This window comes from Mus pahari, chromosome 17, assembly GCF_900095145.1.
Source record: "Mus pahari chromosome 17, PAHARI_EIJ_v1.1, whole genome shotgun sequence".
In the NCBI taxonomy this organism is placed as follows: Eukaryota; Metazoa; Chordata; class Mammalia; order Rodentia; family Muridae; genus Mus; species Mus pahari.
The window spans coordinates 64,728,396-64,747,591 of record NC_034606.1 but is presented as its reverse complement, the minus strand read 5'-3'; the positions used below and the strand labels follow the sequence as shown (position 1 = coordinate 64,747,591).

At 45.6% G+C, this 19,196-nt stretch overlaps 1 protein-coding gene across 1 annotated transcript in view; it reads right to left on the bottom strand.

The window, feature by feature from the left end:
* The window catches only part of Dip2b (disco interacting protein 2 homolog B), an 87,281-nt gene that overhangs the window by 43,662 nt on the left and 24,423 nt on the right, over positions 1-19,196 (bottom strand). The window contains exons 5-16 of the mRNA XM_029547886.1: positions 17,176-17,373; positions 16,507-16,598; positions 13,770-13,880; positions 12,097-12,220; positions 11,420-11,529; positions 7,372-7,474; positions 6,044-6,108; positions 4,059-4,152; positions 3,612-3,731; positions 2,183-2,297; positions 977-1,116; positions 236-372 (exon numbers count right to left, since the gene is read on the bottom strand). Coding sequence (XP_029403746.1) covers positions 236-372; positions 977-1,116; positions 2,183-2,297; positions 3,612-3,731; positions 4,059-4,152; positions 6,044-6,108; positions 7,372-7,474; positions 11,420-11,529; positions 12,097-12,220; positions 13,770-13,880; positions 16,507-16,598; positions 17,176-17,373 — 1,409 coding nt within the window. The remainder of the gene's footprint in view (positions 1-235; positions 373-976; positions 1,117-2,182; positions 2,298-3,611; positions 3,732-4,058; positions 4,153-6,043; positions 6,109-7,371; positions 7,475-11,419; positions 11,530-12,096; positions 12,221-13,769; positions 13,881-16,506; positions 16,599-17,175; positions 17,374-19,196) is intronic.

The following is a 19,196-nucleotide window of genomic DNA, read 5'->3' as shown; positions in this document are numbered from 1 at the left end:
AAAAAAAAAAAAAAAAAAAAAAAAAAAAAAAAAAAAAAAAACAAGACCTCTGTGCAGCTAGGCAGCTCACACAGCAGCAGTGGGGGTGGGGCAGAACCTGGCCTTAGGTACCAGGCCCTGAAGGCACCATCCCAGCCACTAACCCATGCTGAACAGTGCCATGCCATCAGGCAGCCAGCAGGCCTCCTAGTAATATCCGATGTCACTCAGCACCCTGGGAAATAGCATCATGTACCTCAAATGTATTTTTGGTCACACCAGCAAGTCCAAAGTACATCATTCCTCCAGTCCTGGAGCTGACACAGATCTCTCCAATCTCATCTGTCTTGCAGAGCTGAGGAAGTCCGTCTGGTTTCACAATGCACATCATGCCTAGTGCACAGAAAACACAAAAATCAGAAGAGTCTGCAAAACTTGCAAAGTAAGTTTTGTTTTGCAAACCCAGAGAGTTGCACATTTGCTGAACCAGCAAACAATGAGCAGCAAAGAGAAGTGCTTCAGAGCTGTGAACAGACAGGTCCACCTGGCGCCCTTACACAGTGCATGGAGGAAGGACTGCAGCAGGTGCTGGCCGGACACGGGGTTGGTGCAACCCCGAGAGTAGCACACTGCCTTCCTAGTTTGACAACGACGGCGAGAGCCAGTGACTGGCATCCCTTTCCATGTGACAGAGTTGTGCAAGCCTTTGAGACTGAGGCCTCACATAGCCGTGAAGGGCCAGCATGATGACACTCAATCCCAGAGCAGAAATGCTGCGACTGAACACTGGAGCTGGGATCCCCTAGTTTGGCCCTCTTGTTTCGTCAGCCTCTCTGACTCTCCTCTAGCTCCCCTTCTTCTTTATGTGGTACTCGCGATGGAGCCAGGGTTCGGGCAATCCAGGCAGGCATTCTATATAACCCAACTACCTTCTCATCCCAGCACCATGACTGTGATGACAAATCTTCACGAAACCCCAATGATAGCCCAGGCTCACCTCCAGGCATCACATGTCCCACGTCCTGTACTGTCAGTGCTGAATTTTTATCCTCAGTATTGACCCGTATGACCCCATAGCTCAGTCCATTCATTGAGAGAATGGCTCTTCCTGGCAAAGGAGCTCCTGGAACCCCAGGCCTAAAATGGGAAAAAGAAAAAACAAACTATTAAGCCAGGTATATACAAACAGGAATAAATATAAACAAACGAATAGAAGAAGACGTGAAGGGCTGACAAGACAGCTTTGCTGTAAAGGCACTTGCCATACAAGCCTGAGGACCTGAGTTTGATCCCCAGGCCCATGTGGCAGAAGGAGAAAACCAACTCCCTCCAGGTTGTTCTCTGACCGCCGCACACCTTCTCACACACACCAGCACAGAAGTACACTCTGAAGAAATTAACAACAAAAGGTCTGGCATGACGGCTCATGCTGCAATCTCGCACTTGAGAGGCTGGGCAGATTTGAGGCCAACCTGGACTACTCAGTGAGACTCTTGTCCCTCAAACAAAGAAAAGAAAAGAAAGAAAAGAAAGTGGGAGAGTAGGGGTTGGAGATGCTCAGCAATGAGGAACATGGCTCTGAAATCCTGAGAACCAGAGTGGGTCCCAGTGCCCATAAAGCAAGCTGGGAACCCCCAAATGTTGTAGCCCGAGGACAAGGCAGCAAAGGCCAGGGGGTCACTGGGGCTGGTTAGCCTGCAGTCTAGCCAAGATGCAAGCCTCAGTGAGACCCCACCGCAGAGGAGTAAGCAGCAGGAACAAACAGGACACCCAACACTCTCTTTTGACCTTCACTCAGAAGCACCTCCCCACCGTGCTGTGTGCTCGCAGACTAACACAGACAACCCACAGACAATTCTCTTTAACAAGGAAAAAAAAGCAAAGAGGAAAGAATATGCCGGTATGTACTAATAAAGGTTTAGGTGCAGATAATCATGTCTGAGGTACAATCGGCCTATTTCTAATTTAAGATGCAAAGGGTTCTGAAGAACACCTCACAAATATGAGATAAGAACAGTTAAAGCTAGCTGTCAGTCTCTAGGCGCACTTCTGTCGAGAAGAGGTACTTCCAAGACACCTGAGATGACTTGACTGCTCAGTAATTTTACTTTTAGGTTTAGGAAGCAGAAAATCAGTTAAGTCCTCTCTCACATCTCACCCAGACTGTGACAGACATCAAGAGGATCCTGATGGCAAATAGTACCTTCGGATGGCTACAGTCATGGCCTCTGCAGATGTGGCGCATGGACAGATGGCCTCAGGTTTCAGTCCGTGGCTTTGGAAGAGACTCAGGAAAGCATCACAGGACGACACAGACCCTAAGGAGTTAGAACAGAGCAGCTTGAAAGCTGAGACTACCATCTTCCTTACTGCAGGAAGCTGGCAGAGTGCGAGGTGCATCTGTCCGTCAGAACTCATACTATACAACATTCATTCTTTGCAAATAGCTTAGCGTGCCTTCACGGTGCTTTGACACATGCTCACCCAGCCCATGAGACATGTGCGATAGTTACTACAGTCACAGCCTAGAAAGGCTATGCCTGCCAACATTAGAGACAACACTGTAGGCAATAGGCACCCGGGTAGAATCTAGCAGCCCTCCTTAAGTCCCTACTGTAGCCAGGACGCCTCACCAGTGGCAGGGCCACTTGCTCTAGTGACACTTGCTCTAGGGATGCCCTCGGGCTCCTTAGAAGTTCTCCACGTGCTTTTTAAGGCTGGACAATGCATAAGTTTACTTAGAAGAAACAGCTTCCTGCTAAGTTTCACCAGAGCATCCTGAGTGGAGAACCAGCCTTTTGTGCTTATCCAGAAGCGCAGGCAGCATGGTGAGAGCTCTGTAAGTTTCGTGCACATTCCCTTTATTTGTTGCTTGGAAGAATTTATACCACATTCCCACACTCGGTTCTACTGAGTCACTTGCAATTCCCTCCTTGCACCTAGTGAATGAGAGAGGTGTGGTTTCAGGAAGCTGCCAAGTCCAACCAGAGAATAATGGATAAGCACATTAGTACATCTATGCAAGACTACATGCCAATCAGAAGGATAATGCCAACTGACGGGAGCCTATCACGAAAGACCAAACACAGGACCACATTCCTGTGAAGTATGCAGACCAGGCAAATCTATGGAGATGGAATGTGGGGGGCTGGAGAGAGAGAGTCAAAGAGAGCCTGCTCCTCCACAGGCCCCATGTGCCATTCTAGCACAATCCTGGAACTCTAGTTCCAAAGGGCAGATACCCTCCTCTAGCCTGATGGAACACGCATACGTGTAGCATACAACACACAAACATACAAATATATACATACATTTTTAAATGTCTTTTTTTTGGAGGGGGGATGTTTTGTTTGGTTTTGTTGCCATTCTTTTGTGGGGTTGGGTTTTTTGGGGAGGGGCTTTGAGACAGGGTTTCTCTGTGTAGCCTTGGCTGTCTTGAAACTCTCTCTGCAGAGCAGGCTGGCCTCTTGGGACTTAAGGCTCTTGTACCATCACCACACCCGGTGAAATGGGCAAGCTTTGCTGTATGTAAATTACATCTCAATATGCTGTTGAGAACAGAACAGCTTACAGACGAGGAACAAGACACCCAACATGTCAGATGTTCTAGGATTTCTATATCCAGTACTCACAGGGATTGGCGCCATCGGTGACGATTAGCATCCGCAGAGAGCTCAGGCTCACGTCCCTTTGGTCCCGATGTGCCATCATGGCCCAGTGTAAGTCTCGACACTTCACTAACGCTACTTTGGCTACAGATTCAAAGGGGACAGAGTTATGACACATACACATGCTAAACTGGGGTGTATATTCAAAATATTACAATTAGGACAATTTTGCTTATTTTAGTGACAGTTCTTACTTAGAGAAAAAGGAAACTTTGAATAATACGGGATTCAATGGCATTAACTGTGGCTCAAATTCTGGAGAACTTAACTTACAGGAAAGGCCACAACGGGATAAAGCAAATGGCTTACCTACAACTTCAAAGTCTGGTAAACCCCAAGGCAAAGAACTGACTCTCTGCAGAGGCAAGCTCCCACCAACCTCACAGTCCTTATGCGGATGTGTGTGATTACCTTTGTGAGCATGGACTCTCTGGACCCAAGAGAGAGGACAGGTCTTCATGACAGAGTAGGGAACACTGACTGTATGCATCTTATTCATTACATTCTGAAAAACACAGAAACACAACAAGCAATCAATACAAAATGTACATTTACCAACTTAAAGCTGTATTGACATTCTGCTAACACTGCTTCAGGGGTACTATGCAGGTGTATCCTTTCAAAAAAATACCGGAGAGACTAGCAGTGGTGCTGAAGTACCTCTGAGAGCTACTCTCTAAGCTGGTTCTCTTCCAGAGTACACAGGATAAGTTTAGTGTCTATCCCTGCAGTCCACTGTCCACATGTACATAATATATATGTCACTTTAGGCACATAAATTATTTAAATGAAAAGCATCATAGTATATATGTATCTGCCACTAGCTGTTTTTATGTCTGATGTCTCATAGATAAATCTATGCACCCCAGAATGAGAGGCCTCTCTAGCTCCCTTTGTGTGGCTGCACATGTTCCATAGTACTGCTGTGCCATTACTGGTGTGAAGGGATGTATGTGTCCTTATGTTCATGGGCATGTATATAACTGTTTCTCTAGGGCAGCTACAGAAGAAGTCCTGCAGAATCCCAAGGTTGCTGCTTTACACGAGTCAGCAGGATGACCAAACTGCTGCTCCGCCCATCTAGTGACCCATGGTGCTCCTGCTTGTCACAAGCTGCAGCGTGGGGGAGGGGAATAAAAATGGAACAGAGTCACAAAGCAAAAAATTATTTTCCTAGTTCCTTACAGGGTAAGCATTTATAAAGAAAGAGAGAGCTGAGAGAGCTGAGGGTCTGGAATTTGCTGTCCCTCTTGCCACCCATATCAAAGATGTACAATCCCCAGAGACCTAGCGCAGCACAGTAATCAAGCCTGTGCTGCCTCTGTGGGGCGTCTGTGTCTTTCAGATGGTCTTACTCTACAGTTCTACCTGGCTTGGAACTCAAGTAGCCCATGCTAGTCTTGAACTCAGAGTGATTCTTCTGCATCAGCCTTCTAAGTGCTGGGGTTTTAGGTATCAGACACCACTCCCAACTAAGTCTGAGTACTTCGATAGGGCACCCTGCTCACTACTTACCTGCCCTTAAGTACAGGGTCCCATCCCCTGCCCTAAAGTGTCTCATGCTGGTGCAGATTTAGTTTCAGGAGAAGGGTTGTATCTACACTTAGATTATAGAAAGAAGATCCCTCAAGTCCTCCCAGAGTTTTTATCTGTTTTCTCAACTTCTGATTTAAAAAAAAAAAAAAGTAGGGGCTGGAGAGATGGTTCGGCGGTTAAGAGCACTGACTGCTCTTCCAGAGGTCCTGAGTTCAAATCCCAGCACCCACATGGTGGCTCACAACCATCTGTAATTAATGGGATCTGATGCCCTCTTCTGGGGTGTCTGAAGACAGCTGCAGTGTACTTACATATGATAAATAAATAAATAAGTCTTTTTAAAGAAGTAAACAGATATTTAAGGGATGTAGCCTTTCTCAGAGGGGGTAGAAGGGGGTGGCGGTGGGGTAGGGTAGAGACTGCACTAGATGCTCTCTCTTATTTTTTTGTTAATTTATTTTGCCGAGAGAAAATGTTTATGTGTATGTGGGAAAGAGAGGGGGGAGGGAGGAAGAGGGAGAGAGAGCAAGAGCCCTCAGAACTAGAGTCAGCAGCCTGAGAAGAGATAAGAGTTCTCAGAGAGAGCAGCAGCGCTCTAACCACTGCGCCATCTCTCCTGCATGGTCTCTGGCTGCTCACTGCTACTCCAGGTTAGCTGGGTTGAACTGCAGACGTGCACTACTGTACCTGGCTTTTTTAGATCCTGAGGGTCTAAACTCACGTCCTCCTGCTTGTGTGTCCTCTAGCAAACGTTACTGACATTTTGGGAACTTCAGTTGCAAATCCTGAGACATGTGGTTGTTACAGAGCCTCAGCCTCAAGCACATCTTACTACACACTCCCCGATGCTGACAGCTTACCGCAAACATGCCATGCCACAGCCCAGCGTCCTTCTTAAAGTCTAAAACATTGACTACAGTTTCTCCTGCAAGAGAAAAGATGGCAGGGAACAGAAGGCAGCCATGGTTAGCAGAGAGTGATATCACACGCCAGACCCCTACCAAGCATTAGGTGCTTTTGGAAAAACAATTAGGAGATCAGTGTCTCCTGGATGCTGAGACCCCCCTACAGACTGGCGGAGGACGGTGACGGCGTGATGCGGTCACAGAAGAAACACTACGGGAGGAACCTTTAGCACTGTGGGACTTTATTCAAGAGGTTTTTTTCCAATGAAAAAAACATGATGTGTTTGTTTAGAAACTGGAAATTTCAAGTATATGTAAAAAGTTTACTTCTTAGAAAAACATTAAATATTGTTTTATATAAAAACCTATGTATACTAGTGTCTATTTCTAGATACCTATAAATAGATTATCAACATAATAAAGTAGGTATACATAAGCCTGCATCTAACTGTTTTCACTGAATAAAGATCTCCCCATGTTCCTAACATTTGGGAACTCAGCAGAGCCTCTGAGGGAGGCTCATCACCAGCAAGGAGTCTTACCCATGGCTTCCTGGTTGTCCTCATACATGCATATGCACGTATTTTAGAATCTGGCAGTAATGCCGCCCTGAAAGGCACACAGTGGCCTTTCATATGCAAAGGGAAAGGAAACACTAAAAGTGACCATGGACAAACACATCTGGAAGCAAGCACTGAGGACAGATCCTGAGGGGCTCAAGCTGGAGGCCATCCTGAACTCTCACTACGAAATGTTCATTTACATACCAGAAGTTCCACATTATTGTGTTATATTTTTTGAGATGGGGGTCTCAACTCCTGCCATAGCTCAGGCTAGTTAGAACTTACTACATACCCCATGTTGGCCTGTTAGGAGTGCTGGGAGACAGCTGTGGGCCGCATCACCTGGCTCTGGATGCTTTCTGTTTAATCTGCATCTTCGGAGCTGGATTTCTTGGACTATACTTAGCTGAAGGTCTAAGTGGGAAGATGGGAGCATCCAAGCCTCCACAGCTTACAGACATGCAGTTTTAATTGAGGTCCTATTTCTGTGCTCTAGACATCATACTTTATATATCTGGTTTATCCAGAAGTTTATTTAAATTACAAGATTTTTTTTTTTAATCTATTTTGTAACAAAGAAGGCAAAAGCAAGCCAAGAATGTGTCCTGGAACATTTCCCTCGGAATTTATTCATTAAATGTAGTCCAATCACCACGTGGGTGATCACAGTCACATGTATCTGAAGCTAACAATGAGGGCAGTCATGGGATGATGTCTGACCTTCAGAATAATTGCAGGCCTGTGACAGAGCTTGGCACTGAGACAGCATTGCGAGCCGCGACACTGTGACTCCCATCACACTCCCTTCTTTGCTTGTTTTATACTAGAAAAATAAAACAAAAATAAAATTGTAAGAAGCATAATAAGATGGGTTATTATCAACAACAAAATTCAGAACCCAAACCTGAACCCTGACAAACCATCACAATGGGCCTGATTTCACAATGGGCTGAATGGGGACATTTAAGGTTTGCACTCGGACCTCAAACTCTAGTCAGATAAAGCCAAGACTGGAGGACAATAAAGCAAGTGTCAAAAGACTTCAAAGTTCAGTCGCTCATCAATGTGACATGACATGAGCTGTATGGACTGAAGCATAACACCAAATACAGTCACTCCGCAGTATCTGTGTGGATCAGTTCCAGACTCCACACAGATGCCACAGATGACGGATGCTCCCCTTCTTATACAGAATGATGATGTGTTTGTCTGCATCTTTAGATTGCCTATGAAACCTACGCTCTCTTGATGTTGTGTGAACACTGCTAGGCTGCACTGAGCTCAAGCCTTGAATGTGGAAGCTGCAGATACGGAATGCTAGCTCCATGGTGAAGATAGTTCTGCAGAGCTAGTGTGCAAGATGTGGGCCCCAAGGTTGGGGCTGTAGCTCAGCGGTGAATGCCTGCCTAGCTGCTTAAGACACTGGGTTGGATCCCCTAGGACCACAGAAATACTAAAGCCAGAAAGACCTGGCACCTCAGTTAGTAGCAGGCCCTACTCTCGCCTACAAACAGTTCCACTTTGTTTTTATCCTCAGTGTTCCTTACAAGTTGTTTTTATCAATCTCATCAGCCTTTCTGACTTTAGAACCAGAAGGTAATTTACCCACCTGATGCCCTTAGCTCGCGTCTCCTGGTCTCTCCCTCTCACTGCCTCTGGCCATCTCTCAGTTGTTTTTCTCCTTCTCTGAGACAAGGTCGCAGCATGGAGCCCAGGCTTGTCTGCAACTTATGCCTCAGAGTCTCAAGTACCTCAGAGTCTCATCTTACCCCAAATCACCCCAGACATAGCCTTAGATGCAGGCGCTCCTGAAGATTCCCGCCTCCTTCCTACCGTCCTGCCATGGGGTGTTGCACCCCTGCTAACTAATGCCTGCCCCAGGCATCCTGCTGGAGTGCCTCTAGCCACAGGCCAGCATGCTGCCAACACTCCTATGAGATATAAAATAATACAGAAATACTCTCTGTATTTCCTTCCTTTCTGTTTTAGACAGGGTCTTACTATGTAGTCCTGGCTGTCCTGGAATTCGTTCTGTAGTCCAGGCGGGCCTTGAATTCATGGAGATCTGCCTGTCTTTGCCTCCTGAGCGCTAGGACTAAAAGCATGCACCGCATGATGCCTGAGTCTGTCTGTTATCTTCTATTTAACTGAAGGACTCAGTCATTCATCCAGGTGCCAAACCAGGAATGTGAGTGTTTCTTGCCTTCTCTCTCTAATCAGGATCAGCTGGCAAATTTGGCTGACCCTGCTTCCTCCCTCCCTTGAGCTCTACCCACTCCTCTCAGCCATCTACAAGCTTCTGCAGCTCACACCAGTCACTTGTTAAGGGGCTCAGAAGAGCACAGGCTGCTCTTACAGAGGACCGCTTAGATTCCAGCACACACTTGGCCCTCCCTCACTACAGTCCAGAACTCCAGTTCCAGTGGATCTGACATCATCTTCTGGCCTCTGGGGACACTCTACGAGCACAGTCCACTTATGGACACTCAGGTAAAACACTTATACACATAAAATGTAGAGAGGGAAAAACAAAACAAAACAAAACCTAAAATCTGGTGCTCCCATTAGAACTGAACCAATCTAAATAAATCTTTTCTTCTTGAACTGTGTTATTATTTGTATTACGACATGGGGAGAGCACACGTACACGCCACAATACACGTGTGGAGATTGGAGGACAAGTCTGCAGAGCAGGTTCTCTCCTTCCACTTTTATGTGAGTTTTAAGTTCAACCTAGTAGGGCTTGAGTGGCAGGGGCCCACCTGCTGAGCCATCCAGATAGGGCTAGAGAAATCTTTTTGTATAATAAAGTCATTCTTACCTCCCTCCTGCTGACAACCCCTTAATAGTTTCCACCTCACCAGGAGAACCTGGTGGTACATGAAGCTCTTAAGCAGGTAGGCCCTGAGTAGCAGGGTGCAGCTCCACAGTATGTGTAGAACAAGGGAACTCTGCATGAGGCTAGAGTGTCCCCATCACAGACTGGTCACTAATAGGGGAGAGCAGCAGTCACTAAGATGGGAGAGCAGCAGACAGGGAACCAGCAGTTAGTTCTCAGGATTTGAGTGATGCGCAAGTCTGTACTGAGACATGAAACTGAGGTGCATCACTGAATGGTGTGCGTGTGCTCCTGTGCGCTTTAACTTTCTGTTTGCTTGGCTGGCTTTCAAATATACCCAGCACCCCTCCCACATCTCCCCTCTCTGCAGTCAGCATCATGTGTCTCCTCCTCTTCTGTGGTGAAAGCTGTTTCAGGTCTTCTCTCTGTGTATAATTACAAGAGCTTTCATCCGAATTACACCCCAAGACTTTCTAAAAGTCAAAGGATGTGCTTGCTCCTTAATTCAGCAGATAGCTGGTGAGCAAGTCTCAGGAGGCTGCAGAGGTGAAGGGTCAGACCCGCTCAGAGGAACAGAGTGTCTGTCACACGGCTTTGCCTCGGTGACCACAGTGGGTACTTCAGCCTCCTTGTCCACAGCACAGATTTTTCTTTACAGTGTATATTTATTGGAGGGGCACACATGCCATGGTCCACATGAGGTTAGAAGACAACTTGTGGAGTCAGCTGTTTCCTTCTAAATGTGGGTTCTTGGACTAGAACTTAGGCCCCTCAGGCTTCGTAGCAAGCCCATTTACCCACTAAGCCATTTCCTTGACCCAACAGAGCAGATTGACAGTTGAAATCTGGTGTGTCAACCCTCATCTTTGGCAGCACTGGGTGACTGACACAGACTGATGCCTGGTCTGGGCTCAGAGAATGAGGAATACAGAATACTCCCCTAATGGCCCCCTACTTCACACCCTCCTGCCAAGACTTGGAGGTGACTGCAGAGGGGGTGGGGGGTGGGGGTGGCAAGCATAAGAATCAGAGCTAGTGGATGACTCCATGGGACACATTCTCTGAGCATGGCAGGGCAGTTGCCATATGAACTCACAGCAGTCGGGACAGTGTGACAAGAGCTGCTCCTGCTCAAGCCAGACGACATCCCAGCATGCACAGGCAAGGTGGCCATTAAGTCCCAGCCCCCAAGCTGAGAGCTACTGGCAGCTGATGGCGCTGTGAAAGAGAGCCCATCTCCTGAGAGGTGTGCCCTAACTACCCCAGAGCAGCCACATTCCAGAGAAGGCCTAACACCAAGCACACACGGTACCTGACAGTTTAAAATTGAAACAAAAAAAGACACAAGGAAGTACGGGTAGGGCAAGTTTGGGAAGTCAGGGAAGATGCTGTGTGTGATCAAACTGCACTGCACAGAGTGACAACGTTAATCTTACCATAACTCACTCTGTAGGCCAGGCTGGCCTCGAACTCAGAAATCCGCCTGCCTCTGCCTCCCAAGTGCTGAGATTAAAGGTGTACGCCACCACTGCCCAGCGGTTATTTGGCTTTTTAAATCTTTATTTTCTGTCTGTGGGACTCACTCTTCCAGCACAGCTATTTCCCTCATTCTGCATGTTCAGGCCTCATCCTTCTCCTGACTGACAGGTCACAGTGACGGTGACTGGCACGACGACTCCTCTAAGACTACATCCATGCCCTTGGCTGTCTCACTTTCCCCCGGGTACCACTTTCCCTCTTAACCCTAGGCTCCAAATCTCTGTTCATAAACGCCAACTCTGCCTCAAAAATAAATTTTAACGGAAGGTCCACTACGAGACATTTACAAGATTAAAAAACTGAAACTTTGCAGAACGAGCCAATCTCCTAACACTCATTAACCCTGCACCTGATGGAAAGGAAGCCAGGGTACGGGCAGCCTCAACTTACCTCAATGTACGCTGGCTCGGTACCCGCAGGGGCTATGTGCGGCTGCCAGTCTTTGGGTGGCTTCGAGAGGTACTTAGAATCTGTTACAACCCACTTGAGGCGAGGCCAACCTAAAGTGAAACCAGAGTGAAAACCGCTACCTAAGGACCTCACACCAAACTCATCATCTTAGATGCACGAGGGTGTATTAAGACTGTCCCACAATCCATAAAATAATTAAAGACTTTTATATTTTAGTGATAAATGACCAGTCACAGCTTCTTTGAAGAGAGCATTCATTCTACATGCTAATGCAGGCCTTGACATTCCTCAACACAGGGTGACGAATTTGTCAGTGGAAGCCCTCAGAGCCTTGTGCCCTGCTGTCTGTCCTTCTGCAGAGGATTTCACTTTAATGTTCAGAGTCCCAGCCCCCCTTTCCAGACAGCACACAAACGTCAGAATGTGGCTATGGAATCAGACAGACCTGGCACAATTTACTGCTTTGCTATTGATTAGCTGGGATCTGAGGACTCTTTTTTTCAGTCTCCTACCTGAAAAGTGGGGATAACCATGGTAGCCATTTCAAATGACAGAGGGGAAAACACACGAGAAGCCCATAGTTGTTACTGCAGTAAAATTCTGACGAAAGCTCAGTTTTGACTTTCAATTGGTATCTGGTTATGAATATTACTCACCTTTAAACTGTACAATTTCTCCATTCTGGGTTTTTGGCAGGCCTTTCAGACAAATTTCACTGGTGAGAGCTAAGGCAATCCCACAGCTCCCTAGCAAGAAGCCAATCTGCTGACCTCCAGCATCCTGTGGAGAAAAAGAATAATGAGCACAGTCAGGGTGTGATCATGAGTGAATGTGAGCACACCAGGCTTTGAACCCACACCCAGAGATGCTCCAGCACTACCCACTGTACCAAATGGCACAGTTCAGGACAACAGGCTCCAAACAATTTCTACAATGTTTAAGTACAACCAAACACTGCTTTAAACTGACATTGCTTACCGTGCACCCTACTGGCCAATGTGCCCATCTCTGATGCTCTCTCTCTAGGCAACTGAAATGAATCCTTATATGGTTTCCTTCTCCAGAACAACATAAACAAAATGCAAATGGACATCAAAGCCCGTATTTCCAGACAATTAAACCAAATTTGTATGTTCTTTTAAAGGAAATAGATTTTAGTCTTAAGAAGCAGCAAAAGCAACCATAGACAAACTCTGAAGTCTTTATGTGCAATCCTGCAAAAGCACTGTTAGGAAGCCTAAGGAGAGCTGTAATACAGATGCTGTACCCCATCAGCTAAAATATCAGCAACATCACCAATTCTTTCTTATTATTTACAATAGTGCTTTCAGCCGGGCGTGGTGGCGCACGCCTTTAATTCCAGCACTCAGGAGGCAGAGGCAGCCTGGTCTACAAAGTGAGTTCCAGGACAGCCAGGGCGATACAGAGAAACCCTGTCTTGAAAAAAAAAAAAAAAAGAAAAAAGAAAAAAAACAAAAAACAACAAAAAACAGTGCTTTCATATAAAGCAACATGCTCAGGGGCTGAAGAGATGGCTCAGCAGTTAAGAGCATTGACTACTTTTCCAGAAGTCCTGAGTTCAAATCCCAGCAACCACACAGTGGCTCACAACCATCTGTAATGGGATCTGATGCCCTCTTCTGGTGTGTCTGAAGACAGCTATAGTGTACTCACATACATTAAATAAGTAAATAAATATTAAAATCAATCAATCAATCAACATTCTCCATCATATTAGTCTCTAACACCAATTCCTAGTAATAAACAGCATGCAGCAGCCAGTGTGAAAAGCTCAGGAGAAGCCATTTACCCTAAGGTGGGACCCTGCACTGTGACCTTACTGCTGCGGCTGACATGGTCCAAGCAGGAACCATCTACCCAGAGTGGAAGCTCATGCTGCGACCTCCCTGTCTGAGCTTTAGAGGTCCAAGCACAATTCTCCTGACAGAGCCGTGAGCACCACCGCACCACCCTCCCACTCAGCCTGCTCTGGGTTATGTAAACCCTTTAGAGAAGTCCCTTGATAAAGTAAGTTCTGAAGGAATGGTACTCTATGAATGGTAACCACTGCACACTCAAGTATATGCCTCCCACAATTTTTAAAATGAGAAACGTTATAAAAATTCTTCCATAGAAAAATACATTATCTGCATGACACTCACATATACATAATCTTTGATAACATTCATAGGTTTGGAAAGTAAAGTTGAGTATATTATATAAAATAAGATGCATCCACCACCACCTGGCAATAATATTGCTTCTACTGTCACTGAGTCATTGCAGGACCTACTGTGTTGCAGGGAAGGACACAACACAGCACACTTACCTTTCTGGTCAGGGGTACTTCTATGGGTACTGGAATCACTTCTGCCAGGAGACATCCATAAAACGCCACCATAAACATGACAGGGTCATTGTTGGGGTAAACCAGGGCAACCTAAAGTTCACAGAGACATTTAACAGACTGACTGACTAGCTCTATGTACGCAGAACACTTTGTATGAACAGAATAAATGAAATGATTTAATGATTATGTACTCTGAAGGAAATTAAGTGACTGAGGAGAAAAAAATCTGGTCAGAACACCATGAACAGCATCATCCCCATGACTGCACTGTATATCCTGGGGGCTGAGGATGTAGCTCAGAGAGTATTTGCCTCACATAGGGCTCCATTGCAATCCCTAATAAAACCAAAAAGCAAAGCCAAACTCAATAAAACTTATACATTTTGAGAAATAACAATGCAACTCCTTATTATTATTATGGTGAAGTGTTTCATTTACTCTTAGTTGTTTCTTAGTAATGAACAGCTCCCATATTTTATAACTTATGAAGTATAAGGCAGTTGACTTTAGTGCAGGGCTCATGCCTTCAATGTGGACATCAAGACAGACAGCAGGTTAGAGCTGAGCATCATCTCTCAGGGAGCACCTGTGAGCCAGCACTCTGGGAGCACTATACCGGTCCTCCTCACTCAACATGCTAGTGTCCTAGCGGGAAGGCCTCTGGTAACACAAGAACAGCTGCAGAAACACCTGCTTGCTAACAAGAGATGAGAGAGGGAAACGTCAGAGACCTCTGTGCTCAGGCCTGGGACTCCCTCTGCTGAGTCGTGGGGATTATGGCTACCCTACCAGACTCAGGATACAAGGATCTCACAGTCGCTGTGGCTTGCTACGGCTAGGACATTTGCAGACAAACACTTGAAATCTAACCATATTGCTGGATTCTTTTATTTATTATCACACACACAGTATGATGAGTGTGTGAGTGCAAGGAGTGTGCCTAGAGGACAACTTTCACGTCTCCTCCGTGAGTTCCAGGGATCGAACTCAGCTGGTGAGGCTCAGACAGCACAACTTTCATCCGCTGAACCTTTCCTCCAATCCCTCATCACTGGATTCTTGTTTCCCTTCCATCTGCAATGAAATTCTTTAAACTTCCTCCAAAGTTGAGTCCAGTCTAAACCTTTACACTGTCCTAGAGATCTAAAACTGATTCCACAGAGGACTTCTATAGCTGTTTTCTTACTACTCACAAATGGCCATCCTGACACTGGGGTTGACACAGCATCACCTGCACAGGTGCAGTGAGCCCTGGGAAACGCTCAGTACGTTTCTGTAAGTCAACGCCACACTCTATCTATTTCTGGCACACTGTAAAAGCATCTTTAAAGGGCTAGCTGAGGATCCATAGATAGCTCAATAGAGAAAGGTGCTTGCTTCCAAGCCTGATGACCCGAGTCTAACTCCTGGGACTATGAGAAGAGAGCCAGCTCCCACATGATTCTGTGACCTCTTTATGAACACCCATGTACACATACATACATACATAAATGTGAAAAATATTTTTTAAAGGTTAGCTTAAGAGATTCTGTGATCTTTAGCCCACTAAGAAGATAGCGAGGGCAGGTGAGGTGGCTCGGTGTACAAGCCTGAGGGCCTGGGTCAGCTGCCAGAATGCAAACCAATTCCTGAGGGTAGTCTGAGGAGTCCGTAAGTGCTCACCCCACACAAGTACAAAGATCTATAAATAAGTTAATCATAAAACTGTCGTGTAGTAGCTGGTATTTCATTCTACAAATTAAAAATAAACAGTAATGTTGAATGGTAGGAAGTAATCATATTCAGTATATTATAAACAGGGAAAAAACCTTCAAAAATAAACAAATATAATGTCGCTTCCAATTAAGAACTAAATTAAACATTACCAATTTGGTTTTACAGTGTGATAAAAATTGCCTTTCCTTTCTATGTGAAATGGCAAGAAGCTATTTTTAACAATTTTATGAGCCAGTTTTATAAAGACAAAGATTTGAGTCAACATCAAAGTATTCATTTTCAGAAAGATGCAATCCTCCCTTTTTTATTTTTGTTTTTGTTTGTTTGTTTGTTTGTTTTCAAGACAGGGTTTCTCTTTTTATTACCTCGGTTTACCAATACGCAGCTCTAGGACGAGTCCCACAGCCTCTGAACATATGCAGAGTGCTTGTTCCTAAACTAGACGGTTGGAACTCTGTCTTTACTGTGCAAGAATAAGAGCTACGTTGGTGCCAGACGGTGGTGGCACACGCCTATAATCCCAGCACTTGGAAGGCAGAGGCAGGTGGATTTCTGAGTTCGAGGCCAGCCTGGTCTACAGAGTGAGTTCCAGGACAGCCAGGGCTACACAGAGAAACCCTGCCACGAAAAAAACAAAACGAAACAAAACAAAAAGAATTACGTTGGTGCTAATAGAAGCTTGGTGGTTAAACAGACACACTGCTCTTACAGAGGGTCAAGGTCAAGGTTCCATTCCCAGTGCTCACAGGAAAGCTTAGGACTATTTGTAACTCTAGGTCAGGGAATCTGATGCCCTTTTCTGAAAGACTTAAGCACCAATCATGCATGTGGTATAGATACCCATGCAGGCCACACACATAAAACAAACAAATAAATAAGCATTTAAAATGTTATGTAAATCTTACCACTAAACATCAGAAGCCCAGAGTACAAATATACCAGAAATAAATAAAATAAAAAAAATCACTTTTCCAAATAAGACAAATTGAAAACAAATTACCCTGTCTCCAGGTTTTAACACAGGTTCATTTTTTGTTCCCAGTTTATTAAGCAGTGTGTAAGCCAACTTTAAACTTCTGCTCCACAACTTTCCTGGGAAAAGAAAACAACAGGCAAAAATAAATAAATAAATAAATAAATAAATTATAGGCCTGCTTCAATCAGAGAGCGTTAGGTTCAGCCAGCTGACAAGGTTTGCTGTCAGGAGCGGCTGTGCTGAGTTAGCTCTACCCTCCCTAGCCCAGCAAATCCTCCCTAACCCAGCAAGTCCTCCCTAACCCAGTAAGTCCTCCCTAACATAGCAAGTCCTCCCCAAGCAGCCTCTCAGCCATCTTAAAGTCACCCATGCCCTGAAATAAGCAACATCATTCTGCCTGACATGATATTCCAAGTTCTCTTCTTTCTCCCTTCCCTTTCCTTCCCTTTTCTTTTTTGCTTACTTGCAGCAGGGTCTCACTATATAGCCCTGGCTGTCCTAAAACTTTCTCTGTAGACTGGGCTGGTCTCAAACTCAGAGATCTTGTGTCTCCTGAGTGCTCGAATTGAGGCCAAAGGTCACTGATATATGGCTCACTTTAAATAACTGAGCCATTTGCAACTGAGAAATAACAAGAAAAACACTACCCACAATACTCAGGAAATCTTAGCGCAGTGGGGAACTGAGACCCACCGTATGTGAGGGTGTAGACTGGTTTCCCTGTCACATCCAGCCCAGTCAGGCAGGGGCACTTGGCTTGGGTAGAGCCCCAGCGTTGCAGGGCAGATTCCAGTGCAGGTGGCCAGTTACAGATGACTCCCAAGGGCTCTCCCTTCACTGGGGTCATCTGGCGGCCCTCAGGCTTTGGCTGGTTGGGATCTGGCTGAGGTACTGTGGAAAACAAGCAAGAAGATGAAGTAAGTTCATGGGGCTCTAACATAACTCTAACCGCTGGCACATCTTTTTCCTCAGTCTCTGACTTCTTCTCACATTGAGACAGGACAACGAGGGCTCTGTCACCCTCTCACAGATCAGAGCTTCCCGGGGTGGGTGGCTCCTACTCCTACTGCTGGGAGTGCCCAAATATAAAGGCTGCTTATCAGAGTCAGCTGAGCCCACTGTGAGGGACGGAGAGGGGAAAGGACACTTACCAACCATCTGAGGGAGTGCTCTGCGCTCATTTCTATACTCTAGAGTTTTCTACAGTGAACATACATTATCCAAAGAATTCTTTACGTCCTACATTTCTTTTGTTGGTTGTTGGTATTGTTTGTTTTCTTTTTGAGGCAGGATCTCACTATGTACTTTGGTTTGCCTGGAATTGGCTATGTAGACCAGTATGGCCTTGAACTCACAGAGATCCACAAGGCTCTCTCCCACCATGCTCAGCCTTAACTTGTATATTCTCAGTGAAGGAAATTTAGACATAACTTAGACTAAAAAGTGAAGTGTTTAGTGTGTATCATATGTGCACAGACTGAGAACATGAACAAGCAGGTGTGGTGGCCTAGCTCAGTCTCTGAGTCCAGGAGACAAGAACAATCTCAGGTTCACGGTCTGTCATGGGATACAGACAGGACTCTTATCTCAACAAACACTAAGAAAACCAATCCTGGGGCTGGCGAGATGGCTCAGTGGGTAAGAGCACCCGACTGCTCTTCCGAAGGTCCCGAGTTCAAATCCCAGCAACCACATGGTGGCTCACAACCATCTGTAACAAGATCTGACGTCCTCTTCTGGAGTGTCTGAAGACAGCTACAGTGTACATATAATAAATAAATAAATCTTTAAAAAAAAAAAAAAAAAAGAAAACCAATCCTGCACATACAGCTACAGAGTGCACAGGGCACACGGACAGCAGTAAGGAGTAACACTTGAGCTCAGTCATTTCTTTTCCAGTTGGTGACATTTCTCTCTCCAGGACTTCCCATGTCCTGGTTTTGCTGTGTGCATGCTCTGAGTATATGCAGGCCAGCTGTCTCAGTGGTTAAGAGGACAACTGCTCTTCCAGATAACCCAGGTTCAAGCCAGAGCATCCACATGTCAGCTCACCAGTCTGTAATTCTAGATCCAGAAGAGCTGACACACTATTCTAGGTTCTGTGAGCACAAGGCATGAAGCTATACACACGCATGCATGTAGGCAAAATACCCATATACATAAAATAAATCAGTACAGACAACTAAAAATAAGGAAAAAATTGTTCTTTGTAACTTACTACCATGGTGGATGTGTAGGATTCACTTACAATGTTTGACTCTTTTTAGAGTCAGCACACAAAGTAGTAATGGGTTCCTAGCAGCACTTTCCTTGTCAGTATCATTGCACTTTGTTCTCATGCAGCTCCACCCACCCCTGCTCCCCTCTGGCTGGTCTCCTTGCTACCTTCAAACGGTCCTCACAACCTGCATGCTCGCGCGCGCGCGCTCGCGCGCGCGCGCACACACACACACACACACATTTAAATCTAGATGACAACAAAAACCATGCACTCTTCATGTTGCTGCATCCTGCTTGTTCACAAAGGGAAATGATCTCTCCCTGGATCCATTCTAGTGACTTAGTATTTGTCTCACTCCTTACTTTGCATGTAACAGTATAGGTTTTTTTTTAAAGTTAGTCTAACTGTAAAAGGAACACCCAGGAGTTCCTCTTTAATACTGTGTCATCTCCACAGTGCCTGTACTGTGGCAGGCAGTTTCCCATGAGGCTCC